This window comes from Suricata suricatta, chromosome 17 (assembly GCF_006229205.1).
Source record: "Suricata suricatta isolate VVHF042 chromosome 17, meerkat_22Aug2017_6uvM2_HiC, whole genome shotgun sequence".
Taxonomy (NCBI): domain Eukaryota; kingdom Metazoa; phylum Chordata; class Mammalia; order Carnivora; family Herpestidae; genus Suricata; species Suricata suricatta.
Window position 1 is genome coordinate 46,179,776 of NC_043716.1, and position 18,364 is coordinate 46,198,139.

An 18,364-nucleotide genomic window follows, 5' to 3' on the forward strand; every position below is an offset into this window, starting at 1 on the left:
GAGGGGAGAAAGGACAACATCTGGATCTAAGTTGTAAAAAAAAAAAAAAAAGGTACTCTGCTTTTAAAAATATATAAATCCATGAAGAATTTACCTTTCAGAGACTGTTTTTGGATGAAATATCACAAAAATCCATGCTTGGTTTTTAAAAAATGTATCCATACTCGCAATCTATATCCAACTACTAACCTAACCCACTCAGTTGTAGAATTCAGGTAATACAACCTCTCTACTGCATCCACAACATAACCCGTCCTCCTCTCCTTACGAAGATTAAATAAATTAGCTATGGCAAGTGCTTAACACCTAGCGAGACACCAAGGTCATACGCCATCGATTTTAGGTACTATCCTTCCCAGGAACTAGCACTGTGCCTCGTACACAATATGTACTAAGTATGTATTAGAGAAGTAGATTCACAGCAGCCAGCTATGAATGGAAGTCTTAAGGCCTTACCAACCATAAAGCCTCACACCTGACACAAAAGTCTGGCTTTTTTAAAAAGGAGGACAGGAATGGGAGACAGTAACGGAAATTTTAAAGGTCAAATTGGCACAAACAGGATTTGGGCACACAAAAGCATGCCATCTTGTAAACTCAAAGTAATTCTAGGGCTCTGTCTGGCTCAAAGGATTGTAAGTAAGCTTTCCAAAAAAAAAACAAAACAAAACAAAAAAAAAACACCCCAGCTTCCCACCCCATAAGGTTTTTTCCCCCTCTCCCTTCACTCTGTTCCATTTCAGGAACATTGCATCTCGACTCACTGCTTCCAAACCGATTTCCTCTCTGATGCGTTTCTCCATATCACAGTCTACTCCTGCCACCATCAAGCATTGCTCCGGTTAGGGGACCGTCCCTTCAGCCTTCATCCTGCTTCCCACAAAGTCAAAAACAAAGGTGTACTAACATTTGCTGTTTTCTCTACAGATCTGTCACTTCCAGAGAATACTTGTGTCTGAGAACGAAAGATCAAAACCCAATTCAAATACCAGATCTCAACTATAATTCACGTAAACTAGAGGAGGGGACAAAAAACACCAAAAACATTGGCTTTGACCCATCAGAAGTCAGAAAAATCTAACACCTTACATGCTAATAAAAATAACATCAAGGAATACCAAGGAATGAACAGGGTTTCTCCCCCACCCACCCCATCCTAAACCAACTCCATTCCTGATTAAGGCTAATTCCTGTGGGGGAGAGGGGTGCAGGCCTGGGTGGCTCAGTCAGTTAAGCGTTCGCCTCTTGGTTTCAGGTCATGATCTTGCAGTTTCAGGAGTTTGAACCCCAGGTGGGGCTTTGCACAGAGTGTGCAGCCTGCTTGGGACTCTCTCCCTCTCTGCCCCTCCCCAATTCACAGTCTCGGTTTCTCTCAAAATCAACTTAAAAAAAAATACTAATTCCCAGTAATCAATGATTTGTTCTGCATCAAGCATTCAATATTTCAAGGATATATTTTTTTAATTTAGTACCATGGATTGTTTTTTAGAGATCTTGTTCTCGTATGGAAGAATTAAGAGGGGTAAACAAACACTGAGCAGCAAGGGGACCTCGGTCCTTCATCTTCCTCATCCTCAAGAGATCAGTACTAGGAGGGGAACCCGAAAAACAGCCTAGCAGTGACAGATAGGTGTGCTGGTCTTCCATGTTGATCCCCCTCACCCGATATTTAAGGCTACCCGGCTTACGAGTTGAGGATCCCAAAGCTGAAAGCGGGTCATGGTCAGTGTTCTCTGCCACAGCTGCTGACAACAATGTCACACACCTGCCACCCCTCAGAGAGCCCAACTTCCTCATTACCAGGATGACGGAGCCCTAACCTGGATTCGAACCAAGATTACCTCGTCTCCAGTCTAGCGCTTCCGAGGGGATTTGTTTGTACTTACTAGGCATCTCCAATCCTATTCAGATCAAACTTAAGTTCCTGGGCAGACAGGCCCCTGGTTCTCACGAAAACCCCCTTCCCTGCACTACAGCTAGCACACGCTACTATACACAGCAGGTCCAAGAGGGGACGACCATCTGGTGCTTCAAACAGGCACACACCAAAAGTCCCTCTCACGCGCTTCTTCTCTTTGCCCCCAGATGTTCCGGGGCACAAAAATAACTCTCAAGTCCCATTGCTGACCTTGTGTCGGAAATTAAGACCAAGAACAAAACATACCGTAAGCTCAGACGTGTGGGTGGGGCTCAGTCATGGGGGCGGGGCTCAGACAGGTGAGCGCTACTTGACAAGAAGCAATTCTTTCCACGAGACACCCACACACACCTCTCACCCACGGTACTTGGTAAAAACCAAAATTTGCATAGAGGTAGGATGAACACCAGACATTTGGAAAGACCTGACAACCCAGTTTCCACATGTAGCACGCAGGTGTTTCCACGGTGCCTACTGTCTACTGCAAAATTTAATAAGCCCATTTGACTAGGTTAACTGTCCTCAATTTTGGATAGTTTGATAGGAAAATACTCCACTAGTGTCCCTCCCACATTGATATACATGGGACTACATGCACATGATTCTAATGGCATCTTAAAGTCATGACCCAGATTGAACCTGAACCCGATCAAACCTCTGTATCCAGGTGCCATTTTGCCGAAAAGACAAGACTGGGCTGTCCTCCAGGATGCGGGAGGATCAGCAGGAATCCTGACCCCTGGGGAACTCCACAGGTCAACGACCCTGGGGCTCCCAGATACATTATAGGGGCAATGTGTGTAAAATGTTAACGCGGAGGCAAGCCAGGTGAGAGATCTGGAGGAAAGCCCCTGTACCATTTTTCACCTTTGCTGTATCTAAAATAAGTTCAAAGTAACAGTTTAAATGAAAGAAAAACTTCCTTCTTGAAGGTATTTGATGACCTAGAACCCCAAGTAGTGCCCAGGGACATTTCAATCACCCACAGAGGAGATGTGGTTGGTGTCTCAGTTCATGAACCTACAAGTCCTCCCTCACTGCCCCACCCCCGATGCAAAGATTTCCCCCCCCCTCAGGAAACTGACCTGAATTATGTGCAAAGGCAGGCTCTTACCCAAAGCAGGCAATAATGTCCATGCAGCAGGCACAAAGGGGCAAGAGAGGAGGTAGAATGGAAGCTCCCTACTCTCAGCACTCGGCCCCGACAAAAATTTTCAGAATTATTCATACGGTGGTATTTTTTCACTCAGAACTTCCTAATCTGAACAGGGCTCAAAGACTTAGAGCAATAAAGATGTCCAAGAATACTGCAGAGAATTCACCAAGAGGGGGCGGGTGGGGGGAAGGAACCATCATTCTGAGCTCCTTTTTAAAGGAACTTAGAAATCTAGGACATGAAGATTTTCCAAGGAACAATTAAAAGATTTGCATTGTTTGGATTTAGACAGGAAAGGAGTTTTGAGAAAAGTATGAATAAACATGTTCTCAGATCTATCATTTTGTTTATTTTTTATTACTGTATCTATTTCCAAAATCAGAACCTCAAATCAACATGAACTATAGGAAATAAAGATCGGACTTCTGTATTTGCTGTACTATGTCCAGAAATAAGTTCTAAGGGTGTAACTTACTTTTACTACAGAAAGCAAAACCAAGTCAACTCAATAGTTACATTTATTACTCTTCATATCTTGTTTAAGGTGCTACTAGAAATATGGACATTTGCAGATACTAATTGTAGTATCTAGTATTAACTAGATACTAATTGACTTGGAAAGAATTTCACATGATCTAGAAAAATGCCAGGTCAGCTGTGGTGGGAGATCTCCATGTAAGATAAAAACTAGCCTTAAGAGGGGTGCCTGGGTGGCTCAGCCAGTTCAGTGGCTCAGGTCATGATCTCACAATTTGTGGGTTCAGGCTCTGTGCTGACAGCTCAGAGCCTGGAGCCTGCTTCAGATTCTGGGTCTCACACTCTCTGCCCCTGCCCGATTCACAGTCTTTCTCAAAAAAAATGATTAAAAACATTTAAAACTTTATTAAAAAGCAGCCTTAGGAGCACAGCCTGTTCCCAAAGAATCAAGATTTAAAGTTAGAAAAACAAAAGTTAAAAAAAAAAATTCAAATGGTCCTCTCCCTTGCTCACGAATTCCCATCCAATACCAATTCAAGGTCTTATTCCCTTGGTCATCTACACCAAAGATAAATATATAATCCCTAATATAACTCCTAGACACAAGACACATCCAGAGCAAGATGCATCTTCATTTCTAGAAGGCACAGCCATTTTTCAAATAAAAGGAATCTAGCACCTACTTTGAAGATTCCTTGCATCTTTCCTTTAAATAGAGACTACCGGATAAGCATCTATACTTACTGGCAACAGCACTTAATTATAAGCTACCAAGCTGCAGGAAGGTAACAGTGGATAGGACTTGGGCTGGATATTTAGGGGGTCACACTTGTGTTGTTGCATTTACAAGTCACTTCATTCTGGGGGCCAGCTCTGTGGCTAGAATTCAAGAACCTCAGCTATATAGTCTCCACGGTCCTCTCTCACTTTACAATTCTAAGAACACAGCTCTTCCTGATCCCTTGACTACAAGATTCGGATTGTAAACCTACATTTAAATACAAGCATGTGTTTACCACCTAAGAATACATAACTTGTGGTGTGTGGGTGGCCCAGTTGGTTGAGCCTCCAACTCCTCATTTCGGCTAGGGTCATGATCCTGGGTTCATGGGATCAAGCCCCACATCAGGCTCCGAACAAAGCATGGAGCCCACCTGGGATAGTCTCCCTCTCTCCCTCTACCGCTCATCCATTTGTGCTCTAAAATAAAGTAAGAATATGTAACTTAAGCAATACTAATTCCAGTGCTTTTAAGAGCTACCCAGGTTCTTAGTGACCAAAAGATTTATCCATCTTATGTGAATATGCTCTACCATTTCTAATAAGTTTTAAATATCCCAAGAAAGTCTCCACATAGTTACCTCCTGTTAGGACAGAGTCTACAAAGTATTGAATATAACAAAAGGATACACAGGAATCCAAACGAGGGCCAGAAGCTGACAATGCATTTCCAAGCTCGGAGATAAAACTTGGGCCTTCATTAATTCTGCACGGATAAGAGTCAAAGGCACCTTATACACAATCTTATCAGTTACTATCATGAACGCTTTATCTTTCCCGAGTTTGTGAAGTCATGAAAGTCATTAATATGAGAGGTGTGATACCAAGAGTTTAATAAACCAGAGCCTCGTCCAGTGAGTGATCCTCTGCTCTCTAGCACCTTCACCTTCATTTTATTCTACCAGGTTTTACAAGATTTGCTTTAGGCAACGACAAGTAAGACCTGTCTTAATACGTACCAACTACTCCAACTCCCACCCAATAATGGATCTTTATAAAACGCAATTTTGCAAGTTAATCTGCATCCTAGGAGCCCACACTCTGCTCAAGACCAGCAGGTGCTATGGCGCTTAACGGTGCCATTACACAAAAAGGGAACTTCAAGGCCATGTAGCTCGACTCTGATCCCTAAACTTGAACTTAGACCTAATGGCCCTGGTTACTTCTGGGATGTTTAATGTTTCATTTTTTTTTTTAAGTTTATTTTTGAGAGAGAGAGAGATCGCAAGCAGGGGAGGGTCAGAGAGACAGGGACACACAGAATCAGAAGCAGGCTCCAGGCTCTGAGCTGCCAGCACAGACCCCAACCCGAGGGTTGTATGCATGAACTGTGAGATCAGGACCTGAAGTCAGACGTTCAATTGCTGAGTCATCCAGGTGCCCCTCATTTGATTTTTTAAAGGCACATAGGTGGTACGCAGAGATAAAGTGATGTTCGAGGAGGATGACTAGAGTGCCCAGGTGGCTACATGGGTTTTAAGTCTCTCTTGAGGGGTGCCTGGGTGGCTCAGTCGGTTAAGCCTCCGGCTTCGGCCTAGGTCAGATCTCACGTTCGTGGGTTCGAGCCCCGCATCAGGCTCTGTGCTGACAGCTAGCTCAGAGCCTGGAGCCTGCTTCCATGTCTGTGTCTCCTTCTCTCTCTCTGCCCCTCCCCCTCTCATGCTCTGTCTCTCTCTGTATCAAAAATAAATAAAACATTAAAAAAAAATTAAAAAAAAAGTCTCTCTTGAGATCTTCTGTCTCCCTCTGTCCCTCCCCCACGCTCAGAAAAACAATACATTAAAAAAAAAAAGTCTTCTGTGTTAATGAGTCATTTAGATTGAAGAAACCAATCTGAAACTGCATGAAAATCATTTTAATGCTCAAACTCAGCATGTGAAAAAGATCTAAGATTTCAAAATCAGGCAAATGACTCCTACCATGATCGCTGTTTTTCTATTCCACTGGTTAAGTGTTAAACATCCACGTACCAATTCAGGATTACAACTGCACTAAAGAAAAGTACCTTTATGAAATAGAAAATAACTCGGATTTGAACTCTCCTCCACATTTTAAGTAGTTAAGAAATAAGACGTAGGATCTGCAAGTCTGGAGTCTGTCAGCTCCCATTCTGTATTCTAAGACTGACAGCTGCATGCGTTCGGTCAAAAGGAACACACATGAAGGTCCTTCACGCGCTCTTAGTTTCAAGGCTGATAAGAACGGAAGCTAACAAGAGCCTTTATGAGCACACACCTAGCTTCCTTGGATCAAAGGGAGTTTTATTCCAGTTACAATAAACAGCAACACAAATCATGTTTCATTAGATAGTCTAAGGGAGGAATGAATGCAAAGAGTACAAGGGATTTGCTACTTAGCTGTAGAGCTTCAGACAGTAATTTAAAAAAAAAAACCCTGCATTTACTAACTCTGGTCTCACAGCCAAGGGACCATGAGCACGCTGCCCCACCTCTGCTCCTAGAGCCAGTTCCCCATAGGTGTTGGCATGTAAGCACGGGTCAGCAGCGACAGGATTACCAGGTTGTATTCCGCAACTCTGAAACCCACGTGAAAATCCTTTTTCTGTCCCCAAAGGCAGAGCTCTGCAGCACCCCTCTGCCTTCCTTCACACACATTTCTAATCGGGATTATTAGAACCCTCCAGTCTAGAACCATGGAAAGGGAATAACCACTAATAAACCAGAAGTTCTGACCATTGGTATGCAGTTCTCGAAACGGAAAGGGATTTTAAATACATGCTTTTTGTTTCCCTTATTAACATGTATCAGCACTTTTAGTCTAACTCCACGGATCACCTCTAGTCATGTAGTTTGTGTTTTAATACCCCGGACTTCAAACTGGATGTTGTAATTAATAGTAGCAGTTTCAGAATAGAGACCCTTAGAACAGCGTCAAAGCCACGCACTTCCTAAAGCAAGTAATTTTCTAAGCTCCAATACAAGAGATCTTTCACATGAGGATAGGATGATTTAATCTGTTGTTGCAACCTTTTTCTGAGAACGAAGCACCGCATGAAGAGATAGGAAATCGCATTGGCATAGAAGCAGTACATGGGGGAAAGCCTGGAGTTCCACGTACATCTCGAGTCAGCTTTTCCACTGGGCACAGGCACCGGCAACACTTCTAACAGTATGGCCTCCCTCCTGGCCCATGCTGCTTCCCGGTCATTCAAGTTCATCTCACCCCCTTTGCTCTAGCGATTTCCTCGCTTTAGAAAATCTTCCATCTCTACAATCAAAGGAAAGTCTCTGGATCCTACAAAGCTCAAATCCAAAGCTACTTCCTAAAGAGCCCAGGAAGTACCTCCCCACCCCCACATGCTTCAACCACCCCAATCTCATTTGAGCTTCTATTATGAACGCTTTTCGTCTAGCATTCCCCTCTGCTCCGATGCCAAGAAGTCTGACCCTGCCCGGCATGATTTACAGAGCAGGTCCACGGGTCTGACATCTCCCACGAGTTGTGGGCAAAGCGTTACGGAGTTGAGAGACCCCGGACTCTCCCATGCCTCCATGGCCCAGGTCGTAGCGTCAGCCTACCGGAGAGAAGGAACAATGGGGGCACGTGGTGGCTTCGTCGGTTGAGCATGTGACTCCTGGTTTCTACTCAGAGCAGGATCTCGCAGTTCATGAGTTCAGGCCTCACATGGGGCTCCACGCGGACAGTGTGGGGCCTGCTTGGGATGCTCTCCCCCACCCCTCCTGTGCACACCCTCTCAAAATAAATTTAAAGGAGGAGGAACTGTGAACCAGAACACTTGGGTTCACAGCCTGGGCGGTGGATGCCCAGATCCACCGTTTTCCAACTTTGTGACCTGGGACAAGTTCTGAGCTTCTCATACCTTGGTGCTGGTTTCCCTAAAATGAGACCACTGCTTACCTTTTCAAAACCAAGCATCAGTGGTGATAATGAAGAGTGCTTAGAACAAGATCTAAGAGCAAGGATTACATGGGTGATTGTAGGGTTTTTAGTCTCTACAACATAGACTACTGTGCCTGAACTACTGGACATCCTGTAAGTCCAAAGTGTCAATTGTCCTGTCGGTGAAAACATGATTTGAATAATCACACTAATAATTTCTATATTTCCACCCTCATTTCCTAACTCCCTATTGAAATCATCCCCAGAAACTATAGATGGATCCTGTATTTCCCAAAATGCCAACCCTAAAGATGGGTCACGGTTAGGGAGGGAAGAAAAAGAACACACGTGAAGGCATTCAAGATGAACGGCCCGCATGCTAGTCTTGTTCTGTGAACCTGCTCTTTTAAAAATCCTGATCTTGTGCTGACAATTAATCATTCTCCTCCATTACATTTTTGATAGAAATCTATTTCCAAAAGCCATTTTCCCCTCTGTATAATTTAATAGAGGGCTTTAATGTAGCTACAGTAATTTCATCTAGATTTGACTTAATACCACACCGATACTGAAGTGTTCTGGGCTCAGTTTAAAGTCTAATGCTTCACAGTTTAGTAGAAAACAAGACCTGAAATAAAGGGTTTGGTCATGGAAATTCTGACAGGACCGTGAAGACTTGATTCTGTCACCAAGAAATGCTTCCCTTAACGCCATCATTCTGTCCTCTAAATCCAAGCTTCGTTAAGTATCAAAAAAGTTTCCATTTGGCTCTGAAAATGCTTTTCAGCCCAACTGTTTGAATCTGAACCCCCTCTCCACTCCGACCAGCAGGTCAGCACACTCCTTTCCAAAAAGGAGATCCTCTCCTGCGCTTCGTGAGGGGTCTGGGGATGGAGGGATGTGAAATGTCACAGCGAAGCGTCCAGCCTCGCTCAGCATTTAACACTGGTTGGTCTTCCCTTTCAACGGACTCAGGTCTTCAGAGCGGTTATAATGCAGTGTTCACAGTTCCACTTGGGCGCTCCCGTTGCCACGCTCCTCGGTCACTTCTCACATTGAGGCACAGAAACCTTTCTGGCCCATGAAGTTTAAAAATATCAGAAACCATAAAGTTGAGCTACTACTCCCTCTGGAGCGTGACGGTCGGGTTTCAGCGATGAGCACTCTCCAAACAAAACAGCACTTCAAACACCGTACCAAACACGCGTGCCGGGGCTGGTTTCAATCTGTCACCCCGTACCCAAGACCTGTTCCCCTCCTGCTGTGGTCCATAATACGCTCTCCTCCGTTTTGTGGCAATAGGATTCGTTATGGATGCCTAGATACTTCTCTGAAGATACAAAAGGCACATGAAATGGCTTACTATCAAGTTTACCATTGCCTACGGCTTATAGATACAAACTAGCATTGCCTAGGACTTACAGATACAAACTAGCATTTTCTGTTTCCGGTTTTGAGTAGGTAGACTTAGCTTCAGAAAGTACTTTTTCTGAAGTCACCTAATGATCTAGCCTAGTTGACATCACTGAGTTATAAACTATATTTTTAAAAAATAGCATGCAGTCAGAAGACCCTGCCACCCTTCTGGCTGTAGACATTCAGATCATCCCTTTTGTACAACCATCCAAATGGTCACATAGTATCTACCAAGTGTCAGGCATGGCATTAAATACAGGGGACAGAAATAAGAGGCAGTCCTTGCACACGAGGCTGGCAGAGGAGTGGAATGATAGAGGGGGAGGATCCCATGACCAGGGGAGCGTCCAGAAGAGCAGGGTGGATGGAAAAGGTCGGAGCTAAACTTCAGGCTCCCAGTCACGGGTAAGACAGGTGTTATCAGGACAAAAAAAGCTGAATTTGAAGAGGATCCTTTCTGGAAAACTGCAACTCATTTGCAGTAACTGAAGCACAGAAAGAAGCAAAGCATTGGTAGAGTCTACGGGAGACTTAAAATGTCCTGGCTCAGGAGCTAGACTTCATCCTAACATGAAGTGTATGTGGTCTTCAATGTCCTGGAGGGGGAAAAGGAGCAAGCAAGCTAAGAGTTAATGTGCCTAAAAACTGAAGTTTGAAGAACATCACCGAAGAGTGCACTCAGAGGGTAGTACATCCGAGCATTAAAATTCAAGAGGAAGCTTCAAGGTCAAGTCCATCTGCAAAAATATTAAGGTTTCTCCTGGCCAGATAGATAACCATGCCGGACACTACTGCCTCAGATTCTGGTGGGGAGTGTGTGCGCGAATAAAACTGGACATGCTCACTTAATGCACTAAGTGAAAGTGGCAATCCAGGAAGCCATTAATGAGAAATCATTTCCTATCAAGTGTACAGCACAAAGTGGGAATATCTAACAGTTTCATCCATGTGTCCCTAACTCCTAATGAGTATTAATGTATTTTTATGGAGGAAAAAAGTTGGAACGAAAGACAGTTCTAACTGCCCACCTCCACCATGCTTTTTTGCTTTAGGTATTTGACAATTTTACCTTTGAAGATAAAATTAGGCTTTGATCTGACCTCAGGGCAAATCCATCAGAATTTCAAATTACACTGTTCCACGGATGGATCTTTATAGCATTCTATCCATGACCCTGGGAGACCACCTATTAACACAGCTTCTAATCTGAAGAGTAACCAATGAGAAATGGGGTGCCAAGAGGCAAACACCCCAGTTTTGAAGATGGGAAAAGGGTCAACTCTGAAAGTCAGTGGGTCGTCCCTAGTTCAGGAGCAGAGGGACTAGTACATGGGAAAGAAGTCTGTTCAAAGGCAAATTCGCAATTCAGCCCAACTCAGACCGCAGCCCCCTTCCATGTCCTGGCACTTACTGTCCAACTGCTTGGCTCCCAGCATCTGAGAGGCCCTGGTAGGAACTGGACGTCCTTTTCTGGAAAAAAGCTCCCAGCTCTACCCCCGCTTCTGTGAGAGGTCACACTCCCTTAAATTGGCCCAGTTTTCCAGAATTCCTTCTCTCACACAGCCAAGAAAGGGAGGGCAGAAGAACTTCCTTCCCTCCAACAACGTTCAGGGGCGCCTGGGTGGCTCAGTAGGTTAAGCGTCCGACTCCTGCTCAGGTCATGATCTGTCGGTTCATGGGTTCGAGCCCCACGTTGGGTTCTGGGCTGGCAGCCCTGAGCCTGCTTGAGATTCTCTCAGAAACAAATGAAACCATTTAAAATTTTTAGGAGTATAAAAAAATATCAACCTCCATTCTTCTAGAAGCAGTCAGTGCATGCTACTACCAAGAGGAGACAGACCTTCCAGGTTTCAATCTCAACTTCATCAGTGACCAGGCCAGAAAAACCCTCCTCCCTCTCCTGTGGGGGGGGGGGGGGTACGGACAGACTGGACAAGGACTAGCTCTCTGCGAGCCTCTCAAGAGGAAACCAGCAGAGAGTAGATGATGCAAACCAGGAGAAAGCGAAGCCTCAAAAATCCAAAGGCAAATTCTGAAATTACCCTTGAAATGACAGATCTACAAAGCGACAAGCTGGTCTTCATCTCTAACAATCTGATCTCACAGCTCCTTAACTACTCTCTGCACTCTTTGTTCTCCAGCGTTTATGGCCCTTGATTTCACGACTTCACGGCTTCAGGCAGCAAATGTTCACAGCGGGATCTCCTTCCCCTTGACCTGCCCTGGTCACATCCACTTTTTCAGGGCGGTACACCTGTACTACAACCTAAAGAATGGTAAAGGGTCCGTGAAGCACAAGTGGCAACAATCTAATCTTCAGAGAGGTGTCCTACTTCCGGTGGGATTGCATCTCTGGGAAGGAAAGGGGTGGGGAGTGGGGGGGATCTTTATGTGCTTGTAAAATGATTTTTCAATAGCATAGATTAGGACCCAGTTTTAAAGGACTACACCTTACTACACCTCACATCTTTAGTCTTCTAGTTCTGAACATTTACTGAGATAGTTCAGATTTAAAGCTATCTTACTATACAACTAGGTGAGCTACTTGGAGCATATACATCTCTCCAAAATACACTTAGCTATAGCTATGGTATATAGCATAGGACTTCAGTCATAGATCCTAAGAGCGAGAAGATGCTGCCTCCATCAGGTGAGAAAACAGAGGGAATACAAAAAGTCTCAAACTCCAACTGCCATCTCAAAGAGGGTATGCTGCTGAAGGCAGAGGATGAGAGGTTATTCTCCTGAAGAACAGGACTCTACCAAAGATTTTCAGTTGGAGAACATGAAGAGAAAACCAGTATATTCTAAATTGAATGTATTCGAAAATGAGGAGATGTTACTTTGGAGAAGAGTGCCAAACTGCAAGTGTTAGGTAATTGCATTTGTGCAATTAAAAAGCACGGTCCTGAGCAGACATCCAGAAGTTGTGAATGAGATAATGGATTAGCACATGCACACTCCAATGCTGAGGATACTGACTAAACCAAATGTAACAAGCAGACAGCATGTTACGGATAGGTTGTATTTGAAATGGTTTGTGAATTACAGTTTGTAAATGCATACAGAAACTAACTAAAGACCTATGGTTTAATTCTTCCCCAAAAAACTACATGAAGCATATACTCGCTGCTCTATCTTGTCTAGTTTGTAAGAACTAGACTTCAAGTGTTTGGTCAGGGCAATTCACAGAATACAGGGGCTAAAACAGGTTTGGAAACTGTTCAACCTTATCCACACAAAAACTAAACTTTTCACCGACCAGAGTAAAAATGTCAAAGAACTTTTATCCGATTCTGCTAAAAGGGAAAGGGACCTAATCAACATAGAAAACAATTGTAATCTTTTGAGAGTAACACAGGTGTACTCTTTAAAATCTACAATGCACATTGTTACATATTATAGAAATACCATGGTGTCCAATGGGATGTTGGCAACATTTCACGAGTACGAACAAAGTATCAGAGAAATAGATGGATAAATTGGATACACCCAACATGCAACCACTAAGTAGAATTAGTTGACAAAAGGTTTTGACAGGGAAGGATATCCACCACCTACGGGGGGGGGGGGGGGGGGGAGGGGCCATGCAGGACCCCCTTATGCCCTTAATACTGCCACTCTGGTTTCACCAACAAAATCGACTCAAACAAGCAGGTCTAGAAGGGACCAATCTTATCCTCAAGTCTTAGTATATAAAAAATGGTAAGTTTAAGAAACCCCTACTTTCATCAAGTACTGGGGTTTCCATAGGTTCCCACCCAAATATTACAAAAAATAAGGATAAATCAGCCCAGAACCACATTTTCCACATTTCAACTTCCTAAAAAAGCGGGCCGCCTGGGTGTCTCGGTCAGTTAAGCCTCCGACTTGGGCTCAGGTCATGATCTCACAGCGTGTGGGTTCGAGCCCCGCATTGGGCCCTGTGCTGAGAGCTCAAAGCCCAGGGACTGCTTCAGGTTCTGTGCCTCCCTCTGTGCCTCTCCCCAACTTGCACTCTTCCAAAAATAAAGAATTTTTTTAAATTAACTTCCTAAAAAATACAATCACATTTCAAGCCTAGGCCCAAACACTGCCTAATCAAGTTCAGGTCCACAACTGAGGAATGTAAAGAGCTCCATCTTCCTCTCATCTTCTATAAAGAGGGATGCAGTAAAACGCCTGTCTCTATAAAGGAATATCCCTTGATTTTCCAATGTAACTCCAGGATTTATTCAGAGTTTGAGGCACTCATGAAGGTAGTATATTAACTGTACCATAACGTACCTGCATTAACAGTGTGTTTAGGAAACGTAAGAAGCAAGTTCATGAATCTGAAGAACGTTAAAAGATAAACCAAATCGCTAGCACAAGTTTAGGGTTCTAAGTACACAGTGTCTCTCAAATGTGCTTAATATTAAACAGTGTTAGGATAATATTTTCCAGGCTAGGATGTACTCTTTCCACTTGCCCTAATAAACCTTTGCCCAAAGGGGAAATGGAACCGGAACTAAATATAATATAGATCGTGAAGAGAGCCAGAAGGTAGGCTCAGTAGCTTGTCAAGGCATTCCGGGCTCACAAGTGTTGACTTTAAACAGAACGCCGCGTATAACCTAAGAGCTACGTGACCCGTGTGTGAAATACAACTACAGATCCGATCCGAGGTGGGAATCAGTGGATTTTTCTCCTGATGCAGAGGGTCGTCAGCACATAGACACTCACATTCACTCTAATGGAAAAATGTGCCTTCTAGCACAAGTTGTTACAATCAAGTAACTTTAAAGTGTGCTGGCTTTGTTCCGGACAACAATCAGTAACCAAAAACAACAAAAAAATTCCTAGAACGATGCACGGCCTAAAATTAGTTACAATGAGTCCAACCCAAAGCAGAGGTAAGAGCAATAAAGAACAAACAGGGAGCAAGAAGAAAAGCCACATGAATACGAAGTGATTCCATTTCTTTTCCTCAACACCCACACAAAGACAGCAGTTTGACAAGAATGTTCTTGGCAAAAAATAAAGTTACAGGAAGGTTCCCCCCACCCAGTGAGAAAAAGGCAGCTCTATATGCAGATTACTAGGCAATACGGTTTGATTTTTTTTTTAATAGCCCAAATTTACAGACCTCATTTTGAAAAGATCTCAACTTTTTCTGAATCGCAAAGAAAAGATAACTGAAAATCCTATTCCTGTTTGGAATGCTGATTTGATTTCACATTGTACTTGAAAATAAAATCCGATGCGGCAGCTTACCTTGGCACTGGAAGCCTTGTTTCCCAAACCCCCTGAAAAACAGAAACAACAAAGTATCTTAACACCTTGTGTTGTAGACCATATTTCAAGTCAGTTATCAAACAAGATATTCCACAGAACTAAGGGTTTGTACATGAGAACCAATGATTTGCTAAGAAAAACATACCTGAACCAAGTAATTCAGCTTTGGGGGAAAGAAACCAACCTCTGTATGGCCTCCAAAGGCTCCTTGAATTATTTCCCTGTACAACCATCCTTTCCAATTTACACTTTGTCATCATTAACACTTAAGTTTCAAGACCCGAAGAGGGCTAGGATGGCTCTCTTTGGAATTGGGCAGAACGTCACCAAAGGATGACTACGGTTGAAAAGTGCTTTCATTTTGTCCCTGGAGACGAAGTGAAAGTCCTTTTTCTCCCTAAAGTCAACTAAAAACTGGCTTCCTTTGGTATGTGTTTAAAATAGGTGTCTGGGAACTGCCAGACAGTACCACTCGACATTAAGTTTCGGTTTCAAAGGAGACAGATTTTACAGAATAGGTATATTTAAAGTTGCATCGGAGATTATGATGGATTTTTTTTTTTTTTGGTCAATAGAATTCAAAGCAAATACAGAGGCTGTTTTATTCTTGTAAGTTACTTCAGAAGATTTACTCTGCCAGCCCTGACATGGACATTAAACTGTAAACACGGTTACAACTGGAATATCCTGCACTAAAATTCAAAGATAAATCATGATCTTTTGCTTTACATAGCCATCTTATATGAAGTGTCTTGTCAACTTATCTTTACATACAACTTAGTCATCCCCCCCAAAACAAACCCAAACCTTTATGGTTTTAAAGCATCAGTGTTTTAATATTTAAGACAAACTCAAATTAGGGACCCACAGAAACCATGGAAGATAAGTGAAGTTAAAACCACTGCAAGACAATCCTGGTTAATATTTTCCAGGACCTTTCAAGTAGTTTATAGTCAGGTGAATTAGCCAGGGAGGAAGTAGGACAGAGAGACCTTTATTTTCCACTTCACATTACACCTGGTGACCTGAAGCGCCACAGCAGTTCACCAGGAGCTAATCCTTTGGGGCAAGGAGAGTGGAAAGACATTAACAAGCCTGGATATGTATGTTGCATGTCTCTTTCCAATTTACCTACTTCTGGCACAAGCAGGCAGCAGCCTTGCTGCTCCCTTTTCATGGAGCATGACAAGGCAGGCTGCAGGACTCCCCCTAACTAGATGCACTCTTTGCCCTGATGCTCTAAGAACTTTTTAGATACCCATATCTACAAGTAACTACCCCTTAGAGCGCAACTGCTTCATATACTGACTACACAGAGGAAATCCTTCAGAGACATGACTGCTTTTCATGGAAGTACTTTTGAGATTTCTAAGAAGGAAAAAATTAAGCACCTTATTAGAACTAGGTTTGTGGAACTCTCCCTTGGAGAGATTTCCCCCAGGTGTGATGGATTTGAATAGCCATCCATAAAGGTAAAGGTAAGCACTTTAGCACATTTGCCCGGCACTTAAACGGGAGTTTCTCCAGATGTGATGGATTCAGATAATGTCCTCCACCAAGGAAAAATTACACCTTATTACACATTCATGGGACTCAGATGATCCCCCCAGTGTGACGAATTCAGATCCCATCCACAAAGGAAAGTTAAGTGTCTTATTACAACCATGATCCAGCGCCTCTGCCCCCAGGTGTGACGGATTCACACAGCCATCCACCAGTTCTGCCTAGGGGCCCCAACAAGAGACATGCCACACGGTTTAGTGGCAGGGCACAATGTGTCACTATCACCCTAGGGCAGCCCCTAGCCTAGCAAAGGCAGGAATTAAGGAACCTTTCTCTGGAGTTCTGACCTGTGGAGCTTCCTAGCCACATTCCTGAAGAGGTAGTCAAAGGCTAAGTATCTGCCAATCTAAAGCGGGGGGGGGGGGGGAACAACTCAAACTGAAGCACCTAGTATTCCCTAAGTTTCAGCTTTCTAAAGTTCGGGGTTTGTGGGGAAGGTGTTGTCCCCAACGTTCTAAGAACCCTTAAGAGCTAGAACTAGGACCAGAAAAAGGCATGTACAGTTTCACCCAGTCTCAGGGGGTTCAGAGACCCCTGAAGGCTTTCCATTTATCAGGGTCCCCAAAGCACTGGCCAAAGTTAACACCTGCATTCACTATAGACTCTACTTGAGCTGACACCTTACAGCGATCTTAACTAAGGCCTCGGTCCTCCTCAACCGGGCAGGTTTAAGCTCGTGTCGACAGGGTCTGTTCTCAAGGACTCCCTCTGCTCTTCGCCTGGTTTTAATTCCCCCTCCCCCACTGCCACCTTTCAACAGTTTGCGGTCTCTCAGCTGTGCCGGGGCTCAGCCAGAAAAGTCCGGTCTCCCGTGCCCAGCAGACACAAGCTACAGTAGGCAGGGACCCAAGGTGGCAGCGGAGACCGAGCCCGCTGGGAAGCAAAACACACACCCCCGAGCGCGCCCAGCCTGGTTCGCCAGTGACTTGGACCGCGAGGCCACCGCTCCCCGGTTACTCCGGGCGTGCTTCTCCGGGGAAAACTCTGCCCTTTGGCTTCTCTGCTCTCCCCTTCGCTCACACCCAGCAGACAGCGGCTCCTCCGTCCACGCAGAAGGGCGGGCGCGCCCGGGAGACGGGGGGACACTGGAGCCGCGGAGGGGATCGGTGTCGCTGCGGCGCGGGGCCAGCCTCCCTCCTGCGGCGGGGGGGGGGGGGGGGGTGACCCAGCGGCGACTTCCCCGGGAGTCCTGCCCGCGAGCGTCCCCGGAGCGCGCGCGCGTCGTTCCGGGCGAGAGTTCGGACTCGGCCGGCTCTCCAAGTTCCCCGAGTGAGTCAGCCCCGGAGTGGGCGCGCCCGGACTCGGGGGTGGGGGTGGGGGGCCCGAGCGAGGGCTCCCCGGAGCAGAGCGACTCGGACTGGGGAGGGAGCGGCCCCCAGCGCCCGGGCGCCGCGAGAAAGGGGTGCGGGCGGCCGGCCGTACGCCCCGGCCCGCGCGCACCTACCAGATGAAGTCGGTGCAGTGGCTGCAGAAGGTGGGCTGCTTGAAGAAGCGGGCGATGAATTTGTGGTTCTTCACTTCGTGCACGTTCTTCTGTCTCAGCGCCCCTTTGCGGGCGAAGCGGTTGGCCACGTCCTGAGACGCCGTGGAGTCGTTGGCCGGGAAAACGTCAGCCATGGTCCCCCCCAACCACCTCTTGCCTCCGCCCGGGAGCGGCAGCAGCCGGGGAGGGCCTGGGAGAAGGGGGGACGGGGGCGAGCTGGGGGGGAGGGGTGGCGGGCGACCCCGGGTGGAGGGGGCGCGGGCCGGCAGCCGAGGTCGCGGCGCGGCGGCGGCCGCCGGGGAGAGTCGGGCCGGAGCGGGCGCGGGAGCCGGAGCCGGAGCCGGAGCCGGAGCCGCTCGCTCGCTGGCCCCACGCTCACTGACAGCCCGGCGCCCGGCGCTCGCGCTTCCTACTCCCGGCGGCAGAGGCGGCCCGGAGCGGCGCCGCCCACCGC

At 45.6% G+C, this 18,364-nt stretch overlaps 1 protein-coding gene across 1 annotated transcript in view; it reads right to left on the reverse strand.

The window, feature by feature from the left end:
* The window catches only part of PRKCA (protein kinase C alpha), a 381,700-nt gene extending 363,579 nt beyond the window's left edge, over positions 1-18,121 (reverse strand). The window contains exons 1-2 of the mRNA XM_029927074.1: positions 17,872-18,121; positions 14,844-14,875 (exon numbers count right to left, since the gene is read on the reverse strand). Coding sequence (XP_029782934.1) covers positions 14,844-14,875; positions 17,872-18,044 — 205 coding nt within the window. The 5' untranslated portion in view covers positions 18,045-18,121. The remainder of the gene's footprint in view (positions 1-14,843; positions 14,876-17,871) is intronic.
* Between the last annotated feature and the right edge of the window lie 243 nt (positions 18,122-18,364).